At 40.6% G+C, this 19,749-nt stretch overlaps 1 protein-coding gene across 1 annotated transcript in view; it reads right to left on the reverse strand.

The window, feature by feature from the left end:
• CERS6 (ceramide synthase 6) overlaps positions 1-19,749 on the reverse strand; it is a 130,037-nt gene that overhangs the window by 52,550 nt on the left and 57,738 nt on the right. The window contains exon 4 of the mRNA XM_010567268.1: positions 8,433-8,490. Coding sequence (XP_010565570.1) covers positions 8,433-8,490 — 58 coding nt within the window. The remainder of the gene's footprint in view (positions 1-8,432; positions 8,491-19,749) is intronic.

Raw genomic sequence — 19,749 nt, forward strand, 5'->3', positions numbered from 1 at the left:
GAAAGGACCCATGCTGGAGCAGTTCGTGAAGAACTGCAGTCCGTGGGAAGGACACACATTGGAGAAGTTCGTGGAGGACTGTCTCCCATGGGAGGGACCCCACGCTGGAGCAGGGGAAGAGTGTGATGAGGCCTGCCCCTGTAGAGGATGAAGCGGCAGAGACAACATGCGATGAACTGACCATAACCCCCATTCCCCATCCCCCTGTGCCGCTGTGCAGGTAGGTAGAGAATGCGGGAGTGACGCTGTGCCCAGGAAGAAGGGAGGGGTGGAGGGAAGGTGTTCTGAGATTTGGGTTTATTTCTCATTACCTTACTCTGGTTGATTTGTAATAAATTGAGTTAATTTTCCCCAATTTGAGTCTGTTTTGCCCATGATGGTAATTGGTGAGTGATCTCTCCTGTCCTTATCTTGACCCACAAACTCTTTGTTATATTTTCTCTCCCCTGTCCAGCTGAGGAGGGGGAGTGATAGAACAGCTTTGGTGGGCACCTGGTGTCCAGCCAGGGTTAACTCATCACATTCTCTCTAAGTGCGCATAGAAATTGTAGGTCACTAACAGAGCATCTCCTGCTGTCACACAGTAATTGGCTAGCTCAGCGGTTAGTGCACACATGAGGATAAGCACTTCATTTTCTTCTTTTGAAACATCCTATAGTTTCAAGAAAAAGGAACTTTCATAACTGTGGAAGTGGAGCTATACCTGTTGGTGGTTTTTTTTCCTCCATACTACACCGCTATTTTTCTAGCTGCCTTCCATACGTTTATGTCACTTGACTAGGTTTTTGCAGTCAAATGTACACTTCAGTATGGCATTCCTGTTGTTTTGCAATCTATCTGCACCACTAGCAGTTGCAATTACATGGCAGACAGTTCTGTTGTAGGGGCTGACTCCTTAAAAAGGGAGATGCAGAACTGACAGTCAGCTGCATACATACAGAAGCTTGTTGCACCTGGCCTTTTTTAAACATAGCCACAGCATCCTTGTATCATCAGCCTTACTTCAACACTAAATTTGAAAAAGAGCAAGTCAAGTTATTTGTTTATCCAGGCAGATGGTCCTTTTCCCAGCAGGATACCTACGTGCAACTTCAGGTTCCTAAGTCTCAATATAGACTTCACAAGACTCTTACTGCAGGGAATTCGTGCTCTTTTGTGAGTTTGTAATTCTCATGGGCAATTAAAGGAAGGAAACTGAATGTGAAAAGTCACCATATGTCACCTGGAAGCTTTGCTTCCAGATGTTTGTAAAGGTTTTTCATTCTACAGCATTATACAGATACTGCTTAGCACCAAGGATCAGCAAGCAAGTAACAAGCCAATCCTGAATTCCTCACGCTGTTTCTTTATCAGTGAAGCTAATGCTAATTTTTCCATTTAATGGGATCACAATCAGACCATTAACTCTTAATGAACCAAGCCACCATTGATTTAATTTCAAATATTACTGAAGAAAACAAAAATGTTATCCTGCTCCTATATTAGTGAAAAGCAATGCAGTCGGTTTAATGTCAATGGAACTTAATGTCTTGTTGTCATCAATACTGGTGTGGTGCTCTGCAAGGAATTGTTTTGTTGACATGCAAATGAAACAAATAGTAGTGCTGAAAAATCTCACCTGCAGTCAGAAAGGGGAAGAATTTGCATATACATGATCAGAGTGGAAATATAATTGGATAGTTATCTTTTATGCTTCAAATCTTAGGGATTTATAAAGATACAAAGAATGCTGTAGTATATTTATTACCCGGGTAAAGCAACATGCTTCTGGGCATGCAGGTTACTATGCCAACTCCTAGGAAGACCTAGGACCAGATCATATTTTCATAATCATACTTCATAGTGATGATGGCATTTGAGGCCAAATACCTCTGTGTAAGAGTCAATGTCATTACATCACAGATCAACTTGGACATAGGTCTTCTAAGCCACTAACTAGCACTATCTCATCATATATTCATGAAGATGAGAATCTTTCCAACACTACTAGGGCTCTGGTACCACCCACACAAGAATGCTAGATTTGCATTAGATAATTTCTTATCATTGTCTTTACTCTGGATTACTGTTAGGCTAACAAAAGAGTAAATACAGAACTTGTAAGATCTACGTTTAAGATATTTATGTTCTATATCTTGTATGTAGATATCTAAATACCACATGAAACAAAAAAAAATCACCTTTTCCACCACTTAATTTAAAAACAAGAACCATGGAAATGAGTTAAAAAAGTAAAACTAAAAGCAAACCCCACACTCTGGTTTCATATGTATAAATTACAGGAAAAGTGTGAAATAGGCAAATAAAAAAAAAAAAGTAAACATTTACTTAGGGGAGAGTCTGTTGGTGTTCTAAAAGAAATACAAAGCTATTTTAATTTGGGCTTCGCTTCACCTAAGTGCTTCAGTGCTTCATCTGAAAGGACTGGCTTCGGTCCATACATAGTGAGGCTTGACCTAACATCTGTTTCAGAAGCTGGAAAACTAAGATGGGATGGTCACATCTAGCATTTGCCAAGAATGGGGGCAATGAGAAGTAGAAAGTGAATGCTTTGCATTAAAGGACTTTATGGGCCGCTCACTCTAGCCCCAAATCATTCAAATCTGCTGTGGAAAGCAGTTGAGTAATGGAGTTGGCAGGGCATAATGAAAGCAAGCTTTACGTTCTCTTTGAAGGTTGACATCTCAGTCTGTTTCCTCGCATAGAAGAATGTTCCTCAGCAAGTCTACCCTTGGAAATGGTAATATTTGAGGTAGAAAGTAAACTAGCTTGAACTCTAACCTACTTTTACATCAATCCCCTCTTCTCATAAAGTTATCAGAAATGACAGAGGTGACTTCAAATCCTAATTGTGATGACCTATTTCACCCCCTCAGCGCATTAGCCACCATGCTGAGAAGAAGGACGGAGCACCCTGCACCACTGAGTCTGTGGGAGATGGGAGTTCAGCCTGGAGCAGTGCGTGCTCCTGACAGTCAGGCATGTCCTAAAACACACAATGCTACGGGCTGCTGGAGTGGAGTAACAAACCCATCAATATCCCAACATCTGCTTTATACTCATTACCTAGAAAGTTAACAGTTCATTTTCATCAAATAGAAGGTTCTGGTTTGGAAGAACAGAGACAAACATACATTTCACTTCAGCTATGAGAGACTCTTTGGGAAGCAGAAAGTCTCACCCCACTATTACACTACTTGGTAATATAAATAAGATAGCTACAATTGAAAGTGTTAAGTTAGAGAGGACTTTAAGAAGAAGCAAAAATTTATAAGGAACATTTTAAAAAGAAACCGAGACCAAGGAAATGATTTCATCTTTGAGATGCTTTGACATTGAAATGTCATTAATTACTTCGCTAGTTACAGACAATGACAGCAAAACCCCTAATAAAATTAAACCTTGCAGCTCTGTAATATTCATTTACTTATTTTGATGCAAAGGGGAGTAAAAAAAACAAACAAACAACAAAAAACCCAGCTGAAGGCACACAGGAGCTGGGGAAGGGAGGAATGTCTAATATGATAATTAAATACTAATAATTCTTCCGTAAAAATTTTACTGAAGTCTGTTAGTCTTTTATGCATACATATTAAGACACAATTTCTAGGTGATGCAATGGTTTGGCTGAGTATCTGGAAGGCTGTGAGCTATTCCTTTACATGTTGTCCATTTGTGAGTAAGAAAGCAACTGCCTTGCCTTGTCTACTCTCTTACCAAAGACTTAATTCTCTCACTTCACTGTAACTCTTGGAAGGGGTCGTATTTCCTTGATATTGCAAACATTTGTATGACATACCAATCACACAGGTGCACCCTGCAGTTAAAATCACCTCTTGACTGAAGAAGGCAGACACCAATGGTAGAAGTTGCACTTTTACTGTTTCTTTAGGCCCATGAAAAGGGAAACAATCAAAGCAGCTGGACATGGCGTATGCCGTCAACAGTGCACGTTACAGGAAAGAAGTTCATTCACACAATGTCACTTCATGAGCGACATGTTATCACAACAAAGGCAAAGTTGACAACATACGCCCATTTGAGTTAGGAGGCACTGAGGACAAGACCAGTGCAAACTCCATGAAGGTCTCCTGCCTTGAGAGTTCAGCGGTGGAGCTGGCAGGAGGCAGGGGAGTGTGCTGTGAAGCAGCTGTTGTATGACCTAGAGGCTGTGGAAAGCAGATGTCCATATGGATAGAGGGAGGAAGAGAGGGTGGAAGCATAACTTCTTGTGCATTTTAAATTGCTAAAAACCATCATGTACAATATCAGCGCCTGATCATGATACCATGGCCTACAACAAACAGCCACATGCAGGACACCCTACTGCCAATCCTCTGCCTTCCCAGCCTAAAGGATTTTCCTAAGCTCATGGTGAACTTTATTCAGCAAAATGGCCCAATCCAAGCATCCTGCAGACACCACTAAGACAAAAACTTATTTAAAACACATAGGTTGATAGGTTCTGCTGCAACAGAGCAAACTGAAGACAAAGCTTTATGTCAGGCATTTTTTCCCTATGAATTGAGATTTTTTGAAAATACTGTTCAACACAAGTAAGATTTTTTTTTTACTTTATTTATGACTTAACAGCAAACATCTGTCACTGGAAAAAGACAAAACCAAAGAGAACAGTTCGATAAAGAGACACCGCTTTTAAATCTCCAGCAATGTACTCAGCAATTATAGCATGGCAAAAGAATTGATATATCATATCATGTGCAGTTGTTACTACAAAGACTTACAGGTTGCTTTAGTGGGTGCAGAATTTTTTTTATCTAGATCAGCTATTAACTGCCATCATGAACAGTAACAAAGACAAGCTTGCCATGGCATTTTAGAGTGAGCTATGATTGCTCCGAATGACAGCTTTATTAGCTTTCATGTGCTTCTGTAGGGAAGTGAAAATCAAAGCTGAAACCCCAGGCCTCTTTCTCCTTGTGAGATGCTCTAACGAGGCAAATGTAAAACTTTAATGCAGTTAGTTACTACCATTCTAAGAAATAAACTAACACCAGCATGTGTGCCACACTGACAGTATCACGCTTTCAGAACTAAACCAGAGTTGATAAGTCTGCTAATACTGCTTACTAAGCTTGGGCACGTCTTCCCAAAAAGCCAGATAAGCTTGTCAGCTCTACAAAGCCACCAAAGACCTAATGACATTCTTTGCAAGAATAGTGTTTTGCCAGAGTATCCTGGTTAGATCTTCCTCAGGCAGTTTGGTATGTACAAGGAAACACAGACCCTTCTGCTGATACTGCACTGATGCAGTAATACTGCTTTATGCAGCAAATAGGGAAGGTGACAGTAGAAGACAAAGTAGCAATGATTCATATGCGGTGGGCATTATGAGAAAGGTGTTTTCGGAAAGAATCCAAAAGATGAAAATCACCTCCAGGCAAAGGGCCAGCACAAAGCAAAGGACCTCAAAACTAGCTCAATGTGGTACTTAAGTAATTGAAGGGCTCCACGCCAGTGTTGTAGGTAAAGATGAATTTTGCCCTCAAACTAAGGAAGGAACATTTAAGAGAGCCAAATGTGAACAAAAACCCCATCAGGTCAGCAACATATGCAGCAAAGCAAAGGAGTGGCATGTTGCAAGAAGACTAGGTCAAGTCGGGAGGGAAGGACAATGATATAGACGTCAGAGTGTTTTGTTGCCTGGCAATTCAAAAGCCAACAAAGAAACTATAAAAGAGACAATGCATTGGGCATAGTGTTTTATGGAGAGCCTTTTGTACAATTGAGCCTGTTCACTTTTCTAAGGGGGGTACCTTGTAAAAGTCATAAGACCAATTAATGAGCACTTCCCACTCAAGATGGCAAAACCAGCTTTCTCAAATCAGGGTGTAACTATCCAGAAATGGACAAACCTTGAATGATTCTGCTCCTTTGAAAAGGACTAAAATGCAGTTTCCCTTTTAAAAATGTATTCTTATTATATTTGGATGTTTGAAAGACATATTGTATCAAAATGTTTTATTGAAGTATCCAAAGTTATGTATTAACTAAGCATTAGTTTGGGTTTTAAAAGTCAAAATGAGTATTTCCAATGTGGTCTTATGCTGGTGGCATATTCCGTTCTTCAGAACAGGAACGTCTGTAGCATTTACTCTTTCTCACCCTCTCCCAGTAAAGCAGCATGTGTTGCTGTGATGGAACTGCACCCGTTGGGACTGCTGCTGCATCTAGGGTCGCTCACCACACTTATCAGTCTTCCAGACTAGGTATCTTAGGGATGGTCTTAAGCAGACCTTGTTATTTGAAAGGAAGCAGATCTCTACTATAGCATTAGCTCAGCAAGACACTGCTGACTATGACATGAACTTTCTCTCCAGGCAAAACAGCTTTTTGAAGGAAAGACCTTTCTACCAAATTTTTAAGAGAATTTATTACGCTTAACTTTTTTCACTAGCTTCCTAAGGAAGCAATTAAGTGTTTCTTTACAATTATTCTATTAAGAAAACCAAGACAAATTAAAAAGCATTATCCACTTTAGTACTGTAGCGAAGCTCTGAAAGAAGTGTCTCCCTCCCGATTTTGGGGTCTGAATTTTATTTCTTGCAAACCTAGATTTCCCCCCTAAGTCTTTGTTGTTTGATGAACAGCAAAAGGCCTGTACTTTCTTTTAGTTACACAATGTTACTAGGGAGATGGTGTAAATATAAATACAATCATGATCGTAATTGTTAATTTACAAACATTTCCACGTGAAAGACCTGAGTATACAAAAGCAGCATACTGGAATAATGACAATAGCATAAAATGCTGCAAGACTCATTACAACACTGTGCAAAACTGAGTAATTAAAAATACATACACAATTACATAATGAACAAATTCTCTTTGTAAAAATTAAACATGTTGAAAGTTAAAATTACAGCAAAATTACAAAACTGATCCTTGTTAAGCAAGCAATGGTACACCTTGTTCAAACAACCATGCTATGTCAGCCAGCTCTTCTCAAACTGCAGTGATACACTGAATTGGGAGGATGACATCCTCAGCCTTTAGAAACAGCTCACAATGGCTTCTAATGAAGCATGCGTTTACTGTATTCTCCTTAGTCTTTAGAAATGCTGGTATTCAGAGTTTTTCCTAGAACAGACACTTTCTTTGTGCTGAGACAGATTTGCTTTATTAATCATAGCTATGCTTTCTAGTAGTGATTTTGTGATACTTGCTAATGGTGATTTTTGTGGTATTTGTGGTAATCTGTAATAGAGAAATTCAGAGGACAAAGCCTCCATGTCCTTGTGTATTACAGAATCCTATGAACCCATGGTCACAATCTCTACACACCCACAGGCCAAGAAACCTTTTAGGTTGTGACAATTGCTTATTAAAACTATTCTCATATTTCATACCACAGACATGGACAGAATCAAAGGCAGAAAACTGAGTAACAGATCATGACCATACAGCATGTTAATGGATAAAGTACACACAAAGTATAAGTGTTCAAGGAGGCAGGGAGAGGTTGCACGTTACATGCTGCTCTGGTCCGTTTGGAGGACTGGTGCACGCACTTCCTCTGGGTCTGACTACTGCTAAATAGCTTAGAACAGCTCTGATGTCCCCTCTCCACACAGGCACATCATCAGTCCTGCTGGCACCAAGTTGCCTGGCACCTGGACAGCCTCCAGAATTACAACCAAAAAAAGGATGAAGATTTTTTTTAATAGCTACTTTTACTTACAAAGCACCAGAAACATTTAGAACACATTTTCTCGTGTCAATTTTTTGTCCAAAACAAAGAAGATAAGATTACACGAATGCACTGAGACCACACATTCCCCTAATTTTGTCTCTCAGGATTACACAAATATGGCCCAACTTGCACAAAAGCTCTAAGAACTAGTCACTCTGGAAAAACAATTTGCACCATAAATCCATATTACCGTGTATGGCAGAGTTAATAGACCTAAGCCAGGGCGTTTAGAAGCTATCATTACCCTTCTCTGCTTAAATCACCAGAAATGCAGCATTGATGGGAAACTCCATGGAAACTTCTCTCCACAATACATCAAACAAAGAACAGGCAAAAAATAGCATTTTATAGAACACTAATGGATTTTGTTTGTTAATAAAAAAAACCTCTGCCAGAGGCATTTAAACAAGGATGATGCAGAAATTGAGATGAATAATTTGGTAAGTATTACAGCCAGCTTAATGCCTATAATGAAAAGTAATAAAGTGAACTAGGCATGTTGGTATACCAATTTATTTTTTTTCTACTCCATTAAATATTGATAAGAACTTATATTCCTTACCAATGCCAGTAGCAACTCATTTTATGAATACAAATTAAATTTTAATTTTTATTCTTTGTGAACATAAGTTTTATGCCTGTGCTTTATATTATACCTATACAAGATTTCAAACAAATCTGTGATGTACTATGAAAGCATAATAAAGTAAGTGCCTACCTTTTTCAGGAACCGTACTCCATAGGTAAATATATAAAGGTAAAATGTAAATCTCCACCTGCAAAAGGTACAACAGATTAATTCTAGGATACCAGGTTTACGCACTTTACAGATCAACACATGATTTCTTATAGCACTGCCAAACCACCACACCCTGGTCACATTAACAGAAGATGAAGCAAAATTTTCATCTGGTTTTCTACAACATTTGTTATTAAGCATTGTGCTCATCTGCCTGCTTTTCCTGGCCTCCCATTAGCCCTCTGAAAATACTGGCTAATTTCACCTAAATATGACAGGAAAAAACAAATTTTCAAGGATAATTAAGTTTTTAAAAGTTTTCATGAAAACTAGCAGGACAAAGGAGGACAGAGGACAATTTGCATGCCTATTGCAGGGAAGTTCACTTGTTATTAGACACCAGGACAATGATACTAAGAAATTTTATTAAGCTTTCAATAGGTGACTTTAGAGTGCTGCACATCAAATACAGTCTTTAGTAATGAAAAGCATCATCCGCCATGAGCTGGAATTTCGCTTAGCAGATTCCAGCATTTCAGTCTTGGTTTTAGGGAGTGCATTTGTGTCAGACAGATAGGCTGAATACAGATATATATCCAGAATTTACATCCGCTTCCAAAGAGTTTCCTTGGTAAAGATTATTCTACATTTTCCCAAGTACACATGAAATAATTGCTGAGCATCTAGTTTTTCTTTTCAGATAGAGGCAAACTAGAAGCTAGGATCAAGATGCCACAGAAAATAAGAGAGAAACCAGCTGGAGATTTAATACAAAATCATCCTCTCCTCTATATCTTTCTCCCTTCCTCAATAAAAGAAGACATACAGAATATCTTCCTATCTTTTGGACCCATTACTGGCTTAGGAAAGAAGAGTCAATGGAAGTATAAGGAAGTAAAATCAAAACCTCATGCAGTGTAAATTCTTAAGACGAATTCCTGGTTTTTTTTCCAAGGGTTGGAATGACTACACAAACGTGCTTGACATAAACACCAGTGAGGTACTATTCATAACATTTATAGCAGGATGAGATTTAGCTTCCTTACTTTGAAGCAATACTGCAGCGTGATTCATGTTCAATTACATATTTTACAGCACTTACAACTTCCTCTCCACTGGCAAAACTATTAGCTTACAGTTAATTGGCATTGAAGTGTGTTCAGACGTTACTGGAATGGTTTCAAAACTGAAAATCGTCCTACGTAAAAGAAGGTTAATCCAAACCTTTCTCTTCAAAGCTACTTTTACAAGTATTTAGAAAGTCAGTTGTGTCATACATATATAACCCTCTGACGAGTTGAGTACAGAAGAGTGTAAGAACATCAATGAGATTTAAAGTGTGATACTTCAGCTGAACAGAAACTTTCTTCTCCTGTAGTCTGCATAGCACTGCAGAGATTAATTTATTTAATTGATATGATACAAATATCAATCCCTTCAAGGTTTCAGTCACACTAGCAACATGGCTCACAGCTTTTGTGTCAGCAGTTTCCTCAAGATACTGCAAAAATAGAGTACTTGGAGGAAAAACGTTAGTTGTGCCGGTAGAAACCTTCAGATCATGCACATGGAAGAAACAGCAAGGACTGCAATATGAAGGAAGGTTTTATCTGGGTAACAATTTTCTCATTAGGCTGGTCCTACGGCTAGGAAACCTGCCATGTAACTTCAAGGTTACATATCTCATTAGTGAAAGTTTGAAGGTTGTCCCTGAAAATAAAAATATTAGGAGGGAAAAACTGTCTAACAATCTCACTGCTGAGCACTCCCAGTGCCCTTCTTTTGCTCCTAAGTGTGAGCATTTATGATAAATTCCTCACAAAGTTTTCTTGTTTTAAAAACGAAACCCATCATTCACAATGTACAGTATATACTTCTTTATCCCTCTATTTGGGTCTCACTGCAGCCCCCTGATGAAGAGATGCAAGTGGAGGGAAACAGTTACGAGCAGGAATCACATCCACTCGCAGTATAGTCCAGTGTCCAAAGCACCTTAGAATTTTGGGAACTTAGGCAAAATGTTCTTTCTCTCTGCAGAGGACATCATAGAAGAGAAGAACATCTTTCTTAAGTGTGAGGTTATCAAGTCTCATTCCCAACTGAATTCACAAAGTGGTAGCTGATTAAGAAAGGCCTTTAATTTGTCCTAGGTAATAGTCCCAACTCTCATGGTTGGAAAAAGCCCTTAGCCTGAGCACTGTACTGACCCAAGGGAAGGGAAGATGTCTGGCTAGTGGCATAAACCCTCCCTAGTACCCTTTCTGATATCCTGTTCAAGGTCCTCCTTAAGCATCAGCAGCTTATGCTGAACATCACCAGGTCACTGGGGACAGTTGTTGTTGGGGTCACAGCTGGTTGTCTGCACCAGGGAAAGTAAAAACTCTTCTAGCTAGCAGCAGTAGCAGAGCCCAACAGACTAAGAAAAGCAAGGCAAGATCTGTACTAAGGTTTCTTTTGTTCCCCTTTCCCCCCCAGCAATACTTGCTGCCCTATTAAAGCAATACAATGGAGGCCACTAGGTGAAGCACTCCATTGTGGGCAACTGCCACATCAATTCACATTTAACTGAAAGATGATGACAGATGAAGCTGCTCTGCTTTGTGAGAATTTGCTCTGGCCCTTAGACTTGAAACATTCCTCCAGTTAGTTGTATAGAAACACAAAATTTGAATGACCCACATACACACAAAGCCTGCTGCTTGAAAGACTTTTTAGGTTAATTTAAATCCAGCAAACCCAGATGTCTGCTCGCAATAGGGTTTATGAGGTTCACTTTAGTCCTGCACTAACACGCCTACAAGACCTCCAGATTGAACCAGGCTTGTGTGTGGTCTGCTCGAGCTCAGAATGAGGGATGTCAGACCTGTTTACATATGGCCCTTCTGGCAAATCCTTTAGCTTGTGCTCGTGCTTACCAGGCCAGTGTTCCAAATACAGAAATGACACACTGCAGTGAAGAGTCAAGCTAAAAAGTGACTCTTCAGTAACAAAAAAAGGAATTATTTTCTAATGTAGTCTTAAAATGAATACTCTAGAGCCCCTCAAGAGTTCAGCAACAGATCTGACTGCTCTTGTTCAACAAGCAAGTGTATTCCTGACCCAGAGGAGAGACAGTTTCTTAAGCTCTCAACCCTTTTAACTCTGAGTTGCTAAGGAAATTTGAAAGATGCTTCAGCATGATACAGAACACTAAGAAGATGGAAAAGTTGGAGAGCCTCTGCCAACTAATCTGGTGTACCCCACCGTGTGTCAGAAAGATGCCATCCTCCCCACAGACCTGCTGTCCAGCAGAGCAAGCTCGACGTGGCTGCTCTCCCAGGAAAAGGGCCACTTCTCCCAAGAATAAGGCTGAAGAGGCACAAGGCCTCTCTGCTCCTGCAGTTTTCCCTTTCTTCTATTTCTTCTGCAGGAAGACCGGCCAGCCGGGCTGTGAACACAGGCACTCCCGCAGAGCCCCCAGCTTAGCAGCACACCCCCGGCAGCGCACAGCCCTCCCCACTGTAAGCGCACACCCCTTACGGCTCCGATGTCAAACCAGTGCCTGCTGCCCAGCAATGGCAGGCAAGGATCCAAAGTTATCCAACTGACTTTTGACAAGCAAACATGAAACATAATAAACGCACAAAGTTAAAAATGTAACAGCTATTTTGCTTCCAGAATTGTAGCTGTTATTTACAGAGATGCTTTTGCCACTGATTTGCTACAGTCAGGGCCACAAACAGCAATGTAAGAATGCCACACTTCGAAACAGTTGACATTAAACTCCCCCTCATATTTAGCAACTAGCCATAAGCTCACCACATTGCCTGCAAAGAAACTGGCTTTCCGGCTCTGAAAACTATTTTCAGAGAAACTGCAGTCTCCTGAAGTTTTTCCTATGGAAATTCACTTCAGAAGAATTTCAGATTTGGTGTTCCCAGTCACCCTCTGGTCAACTCCTGGCAGCAGCTGACAGACTTCTAGGCTCGGGCTTTGGGCTGAAAGCTAAACCGAGCCTAACGCAAACTCCACAGATGCAGGCCTTGGTTCTAGAGACGAGAAGGCTTGAACTGCCATCATGCAGCTTGTTCTCCATTTTAATCCCCACCATCTGACTGAACTGGGCAAGCACATAGCTAAGCTACTGCAATTGTTAGCTGAGGCTGAAAACTATTTTTGCTGCAATGATTTCCTGTGGCTGTGAAGAGTATGTTCACTGTGAGAGTGCTCAAAGGAGCATTTCTGAGGCCAAGTTTAAACAATACTGAATGTTTAATTCTTTTCAATGGGAAGCATTGCTAAGTTCCCCACATGCCCACTGTGACTTAAAGCAGTCCATGTTTTATCCTCACACTGCATTTTTCTGCTCCCCAAACACAGTATCAGAGCCTTCACCTTTGATTCACTCAAGGCAACTTAATCCAATTAATGCTGTTCCTGACATAGCCAGAGGTATGCATTCCTCCTAGATGGTTATGTCTAAGGAGAGATCCCAAACCAATGGACTCTGAACATTTGGATCAACTTAGTATTTGTGACATTGTCTACCAACCTATTATAGCTCCCATTTTAGGGCAAAGACAAAAACAAACACCAAGAAACAAACAGCAGCTCTTGTCCCCTAAACCAACAAAAAATCCCCACAAAGATAGTAAAAATACAAGACAGAGCACAGAAAAATAACACTTAATCCATCCAAAGCCTGGGAGGACTACTAGCACCTCAAACATTTAATGGTCTCACAAATTCAAACTTAAGACCTTTTGTATTGTACCACAAGTGTTGATCTTACAGTATTAAGACTTCAATCTTACAGTTGTTAAGTTGCACAAAACTGTGCTTTTATATCAGGCACATGATAATTCAGGTGTTACTGTGTTTCACTCTGAGCAATCTTTTTAGATGGTTTGCCTTCCCTGATCAAAGCCCTAACACACATTGGCAGTGAGCAATGCTATCTCACAGGATTGTTAGGGAATCGTGGTGGATGACTATTAATACTTCACAGCCTGTGTCACTATCTAGAAGAGTAAAGCAACAAATTGCCACCTTCTTTTGAGACATTAGCTTTTTAAGGTATTTGGAAAATCAGAGTTCCAACTCTTTTCCAAGCAGAACTCAAAATAAGACAGGGTGAAGGTGGCACACTCTCAGCATTCAGCCTGGTACACATGGACATAAGTTTTCATTTGCAAATTTTCAGAGATCCTCTAAAGAATTTCTATTCTAAGTTCCAATCTCACAACTTCCTTCACGTAATAAAGCTCTTTTAAAATAAAATAAGAGCTTTATTAAATCCTACATCTGTATGTGTGTAGATCATGACAGACCTATACACTGAAAACCCAAACACAGAGCAGATGAGAAGCACGATTAGTGCGTATGACAGCCCCATGGCATACCTTTCATTGGTTCAGAAACCAAATAGAAGTGCAGCTCTGCTTCAGTCTGTACCCTCCACTAAGTCTTTACTTACCTTCATTCCTGATAACTAGTCTCATACAAAGCTGCAAGTGTGACAATACGGTTGACAGCAGTAGCCCCACTGCTCGAATTTGCTGCCTCCCAAGATTTCTGTAACGATAATTTGCTGCATTTCTGCAAAGCCTGGCAGATGCAAGTGGATATAAAGAATGTTAATTTAAATAAGTAAATAAATACAAAATCTTCTTGCCCTTTTTGGCGTGCTACTGCTGTTGAGTTAGACTGGAGCAACCATGCAAATAGTAAATAGCTCCTGCACTATGGTTAAGCAGAAGTTATTTGAGGAAGGAGACTGTTATGCACAGCTCACTAAGATGTGCAAAACAGCAGGTATGATAAAATGAGAATCTTTATTGCTTTCCTCTTCAATTTTCTGGCTTAAGATTTGACTGTCATCTGATTTTCCTCTTGGCTGCAGTTTGAATCAGTTATTTAATATTTAATGTTGCAGTGCCACTTGAGACCAGTCCTGTCCTAAATCTGTATGCTCAAAATGCAGCTCTGAAAGTCTTAAGAGCAAAATTTAGTAGTACAGAAAAAAGGAAAGGAAACACAGTACTAAATTTTGAAGTGATGCAGTCTTATAAATAATAAAGCATGTTTATATAATTAGATCAGAAAAGATGCATAATACAATAGGTGTTTTGGTAATTCCTTCTAGGTTACATAGCTTCTGTTTTATGGTTATACAACTGTTCTCTTCTGAGTGCTTCAAGGACTACATAAAATAAAGCTCTGATAAGACCTCAGAGCATTGCCAAATTTTGCCCTATGAAGAGGTACTACTATCTGGAAAGCTCATGGGAAGAGCACACAGAAAAAACAGATGTCACTGCCATGCACCCTCCCCTGTGGTCTGATCAACAGAACTGGTTTCTCATTAGTGATGTTCAATGCACACAGCTGACAAGTTTTGGAGAGAAAAACTGACCCAAAGCCTTTCCAACCTGGACCTCTAGTCTCCATTCTTACTAGTGATCTGACAAGTCACCTGTTTCCAAACACAGTCTTTCAGCTCCCCTGTGGATATCACAACAGCCACTCGCTGTCCCACTCTTTTACAGCTCTAGAGGAACAAAAACTTAAAATCTTCCAGATGGCATTTGCTTTTCACCTAGCAATGCTGTCCTAGCCATGATGGCCAACATATATGCATAAGGCAACTTTTGTGACAGGTAATTATCTTCTTAGACCAACTTGTATTAGCTGTTTCCATTTTTTTCTCGTGCTGAATGTTACTTTCCGGTAGCATTAAGTTATCTGCCTTAGATTGGTTTTTGGCATGCTAAAGCAGATGCTGGTCCCTTACAGGTACTGATCTTTCCAGAAGTAGGCTAGGTGTTAGGGTTGTTTCTCCTTTTCCCTGAAGAAACTGCCCAGCTGTGTAGCATACTTCAATCTGTGCTGCACACACCGAGTTTGTGCACAGCAACCACACACACTCTCTTGATATTACACGGTTATAGATCAGTCTTCTGAGGCTGGTTTGCTGTTTCTTCACATTCTGTACTTCTATTTCAGATGATAAACCTCACCATCTTCTATGCAGGAGTTGCAGTGCTGTCATACTTGAGATAGGAGGATAAGCAAAGTTTGTAGCAGTACATTCAAACCTCGCCTTGTCCTTAATTTTATTTTCCCTTTTGCATCCTGAAGAAGTACATTTACTTAGTAATTTATGTTCTTGCCCTTTCCCTACCTCCCGGTCATTGTTTGTTGCATCACTGAAACTTTAGAAAAACCGCTACAAGATGCTGATTACAATGAAGGCTGGTTTTTGGTGTGTGTTTTATTTTTAAAGAATTAATATATTATCCTTCAGTATTCCAAGCACACTACAAAGAAACAGGGACAGGAAATTTTTGTACTATTTTTCATGCAAAAGTGCTGTTATCAGAGCAGGAAGAATAAAACTAAAGAAGCCAGAAACCCAAATTTACCAACAAGCACCATCTAACCAAACTATACTCATTAGTCCGAAAATATTTAAATAACTAACCATAAGGGATAGCATTAAATATTTCAAAGCACAGATTCTGCAGCATCTTATACTGACTATTTCCTGTCTGATAGTCACAATTTCAACCTGTTTCAGGGCCTGATCCTAGAAGATTTAACCTGCAAGTAACCAGGACTACATAAGCTGATGCATTACTTGACTCCCCTAGAGAAATCCATGACAAAATTTAACTTTCCCATACTCATGTTTTTTTCATCTGCCAGTTTCTTGAACGTCAGGGAAGTGAAAAACAAAACATCCCCAAAAGAGCAAATGCTGGTCACCAGTCAATACAAACAGAAGGGCCTGTGACACTATGATATCAGTAAAACAGAATGAGTGGAATTACATGGATGTATGTGAAGTGCAAAATGTGTAGCGTACAGATGAAGTTACCAGAAAGGTCTCCATTGTAGCCTGGGTTCTGTATTCTGCCACAGCAAGTCTGTGTATACCCACCCTGGTGAGATACCAAAGAAGACAGAGGCTATATTGAACAATGGGTTAAATGTATTGGGTTTGTGTGGCAAGGTTTTGGTAGCGGGGGGGTTACAGGGGTGGCTTCTGTAAGAAGCTGCTGGAAGCTTCCCCTATGTCCGATAAAGCCAATACCAGCCGGCTCTAAGACGGCCAAGGCCAAGCCCATCAGCAATAGTGGTAACACCTCTCAGATAACATATTTAAGAAGGGAAAAAAAGTTGCAGAGGGACAGAAACAGCAGCTGGTAGAGAGGAGTGAGAATATGTGAGAGGAACAACTGTGCAGACCCCCAGGCCAGTGAAGAAGGAGGGGGCGGAGGTGCTCCAGGCGCCAGAGCAGAGATTCCCCTGCAGCCCGTGGGGAAGACCATGGTGAGGCAGGCTGTCCCCCTGCAGCCCAGGGAGGTCCACGGTGGAGCAGATATCCACCTGCAGCCCGGGGAGGACCCCACACCGGAGCAGGCGGGTTTCCGAAGGAGGCTGTGGCCCCGTGGGAAGCCCGCGCTGGAGCAGGCTCCTGGCAGGACCTGCAGATCTGTGGAGAGAGGAGCCCACGGAGCAGGTTTTCTGGCAGGACTTATGACCCCATGGGGGACCCACGCTGGAGCAGTGTGCTCCTGAAGGACTGCACACCGTGGAAAGGACCCATGCTGGAGCAGTTCATGAAGAACTGCAGTCCGTGGGAAGGACACACATTGGAGAAGTTCGTGGAGGACTGTCTCCCATGGGAGGGACCCCACGCTGGAGCAGGGGAAGAGTGTGATGAGGCCTGCCCCTGTAGAGGATGAAGCGGCAGAGACAACATGCGATGAACTGACCATAACCCCCATTCCCCATCCCCCTGTGCCGCTGTGCAGGTAGGTAGAGAATGCGGGAGTGATGCTGTGCCCAGGAAGAAGGGAGGGGTGGAGGGAAGGTGTTCTGAGATTTGGGTTTATTTCTCATTACCTTACTCTGGTTGATTTGTAATAAATTGAGTTAATTTTCCCCAATTTGAGTCTGTTTTGCCCATGATGGTAATTGGTGAGTGATCTCTCCTGTCCTTATCTTGACCCACAAACTCTTTGTTATATTTTCTCTCCCCTGTCCAGCTGAGGAGGGGGAGTGATAGAACAGCTTTGGTGGGCACCTGGTGTCCAGCCAGGGTTAACCCCCCCCAGTTACCATATGCCTATGGCTACACTAACAACTACCATAGCATCATCCCGAAAAGCATTAGGGGAGCTAGCGAGTTTCTCACCTCCACCAGCACTGCGTGCATGTTCTTGCTGAGGCCACTGCCAACATCTGTTCAGCCACAGGCCAGCGCTTCCCTCTTTTGAGCCTAGCAATACTCCAGTGATGCCTGCTTTGCTGTCCTGGACATACATATTATGTTATGCCTAAATATCACAAAAACTATTCTGCCAATCAAAAATCTGTTTCCATGTAGGTACAGGGGAAATCTTTCCACAAAAGCATTTTGATAGACAGCCATACAAATACAGTATTATGCAGGCATCATCTTGACCCAGGTTAGTTTACAGCTTTCAGCTCTCAGCAAAGAACATGAAGGAGGAAAAAAAAATAATCAGAACAGCATATGACAAGCTGCCACATCAGCTTACAAAATATTTACATCTGAAGAAAACACTCAGTTCGGCTTTCTCTAAAGAGCATGAAAGTACATTATCGGACAACTTACTAATGCAGAAACCAATGTAGTTAAATGCCTGTAAGGGAAAAATATTAAACAATGTGGAAGGTAATTCTCCTCTAACTCTGTGTCTCCATGAACAGACACACAGAGTCAATGTACCTATAAAATGAAAGGTAATGAAATGTAACATAAAACTGTGTAACAACATAAATACAAGGGAGGAGAGAGGACTAAGGACTTGCATGCCAATTCATTCATTGCCGTGTATAAAATAAAACCTTAGTACCACTACCCTTCCGTGAGTCAGGTATTTTGATACAAGTTGATTGTGACTAGCAACTTGTAGAGAACAAGTCATACTCAAATCTCTTTCTTTTGGTAGAGACTGAAATAGGCAAAGATACCAAATAGTTTTGACTACTAAGTCTGTGTAGTTTGCAGCCTCCTGTGGAAGAGAACAACCTGCTACAAAAGGTATCCCTGGGGAGCTCCTATTGGACCAAATCTGTATGGATTCAGTGTGAATTTGGCAAACACCATTTGCTAGTGGTACATATGCAAAACAGCTAACAACTTTGAAGACAGCAGCAATGGGAATAAGAAGGGTATCATTCTAAATTAGCATTTTGTTCACATTTGTCTTTCTTTTTTAAATGAAAATAAGAGTAGAACTTGGTGGATATCTGCATTTACTGAAGAATCAAAAATTTGCATCCACATAAGAATGGAGAGTTTATTCTGAATCTGACAGTATGTCTTCATGAATAAATACTTGCTTGCAATGCATTTCATAAAGTTATTACAGCCTAGGTAAACATTGCTTATGTTGCTTTCATACTGCAAACACATAACAGGTCAAACAAAAGCACAGTTTGGATTGGTAACAAAATTAACATCTTAGAAAAAGAAAAGAGAACTTTGTAGGAAAAGACAAAGCAATAAGAAGGTAAAAAGTACAAGGCAAAAATCACACAAGTAACCACTAAGGCATATAAAGGAAGCAAACATCAAATCTACAGGATAAAAGCAATGAAAAGAACAGAATGTGTTGTGAAATGGAGGAAGAGAAAGTTTTTGCTGTCTTCCCCTTCTTCTGCTCAGCTTTTAAAACCAATATCACAGATGAAATAAAGAACTGACATTACAGATTTGAGAAGTAAATGCAACCTTCACTATTAATAGATAGTAACTATTTTACACTATTTGCTATTCTACTTGGACAAGAATGGTTTTATTATTGGAAAGTTGCATTTAAAAGAAATTTAAAAAGCCCTCAAATTTTGGCAGCAATAAAATATTTTTGACAAGAGAACAAGAGATATCAATACCTGAAATCTACTACTTAGGAGAGATCAGTATCACAGACAAACACACTAACAAATGGTAAAGAAGCAGCAGCCCAATGGCTCAAGTAGAACAAGAGAGATAAACTGGGAGAAAACCCTGTGCGGAATTCACAGAAGATCCTCCCCAAACCATCAAAAGTCAGTTTTTAAGCCCTGTGAATCCCATCTACTAAACATCAAAAGTAGTCTTGAAATCTGTAGCATCCCAGACTGAGCCCTTACTTTCTTGGCTGTATATTCCCTATGGCTCTTTTGAAAACATCCCAGCTGTGTCTCCATGTTCCTCCACTTTCAGGCCACCTGTCTGCAGTGTTTGGCAACTTCAATGCTTCATCTGCAGTGTTTGGCAACTCAACTTCAGCTGAGGCTG

The sequence above is a fragment of the Haliaeetus leucocephalus genome, unplaced genomic scaffold (genome assembly GCF_000737465.1).
Source record: "Haliaeetus leucocephalus isolate CR32 unplaced genomic scaffold, Haliaeetus_leucocephalus-4.0 Scaffold1, whole genome shotgun sequence".
NCBI classification, from domain to species: Eukaryota; Metazoa; Chordata; class Aves; order Accipitriformes; family Accipitridae; genus Haliaeetus; species Haliaeetus leucocephalus.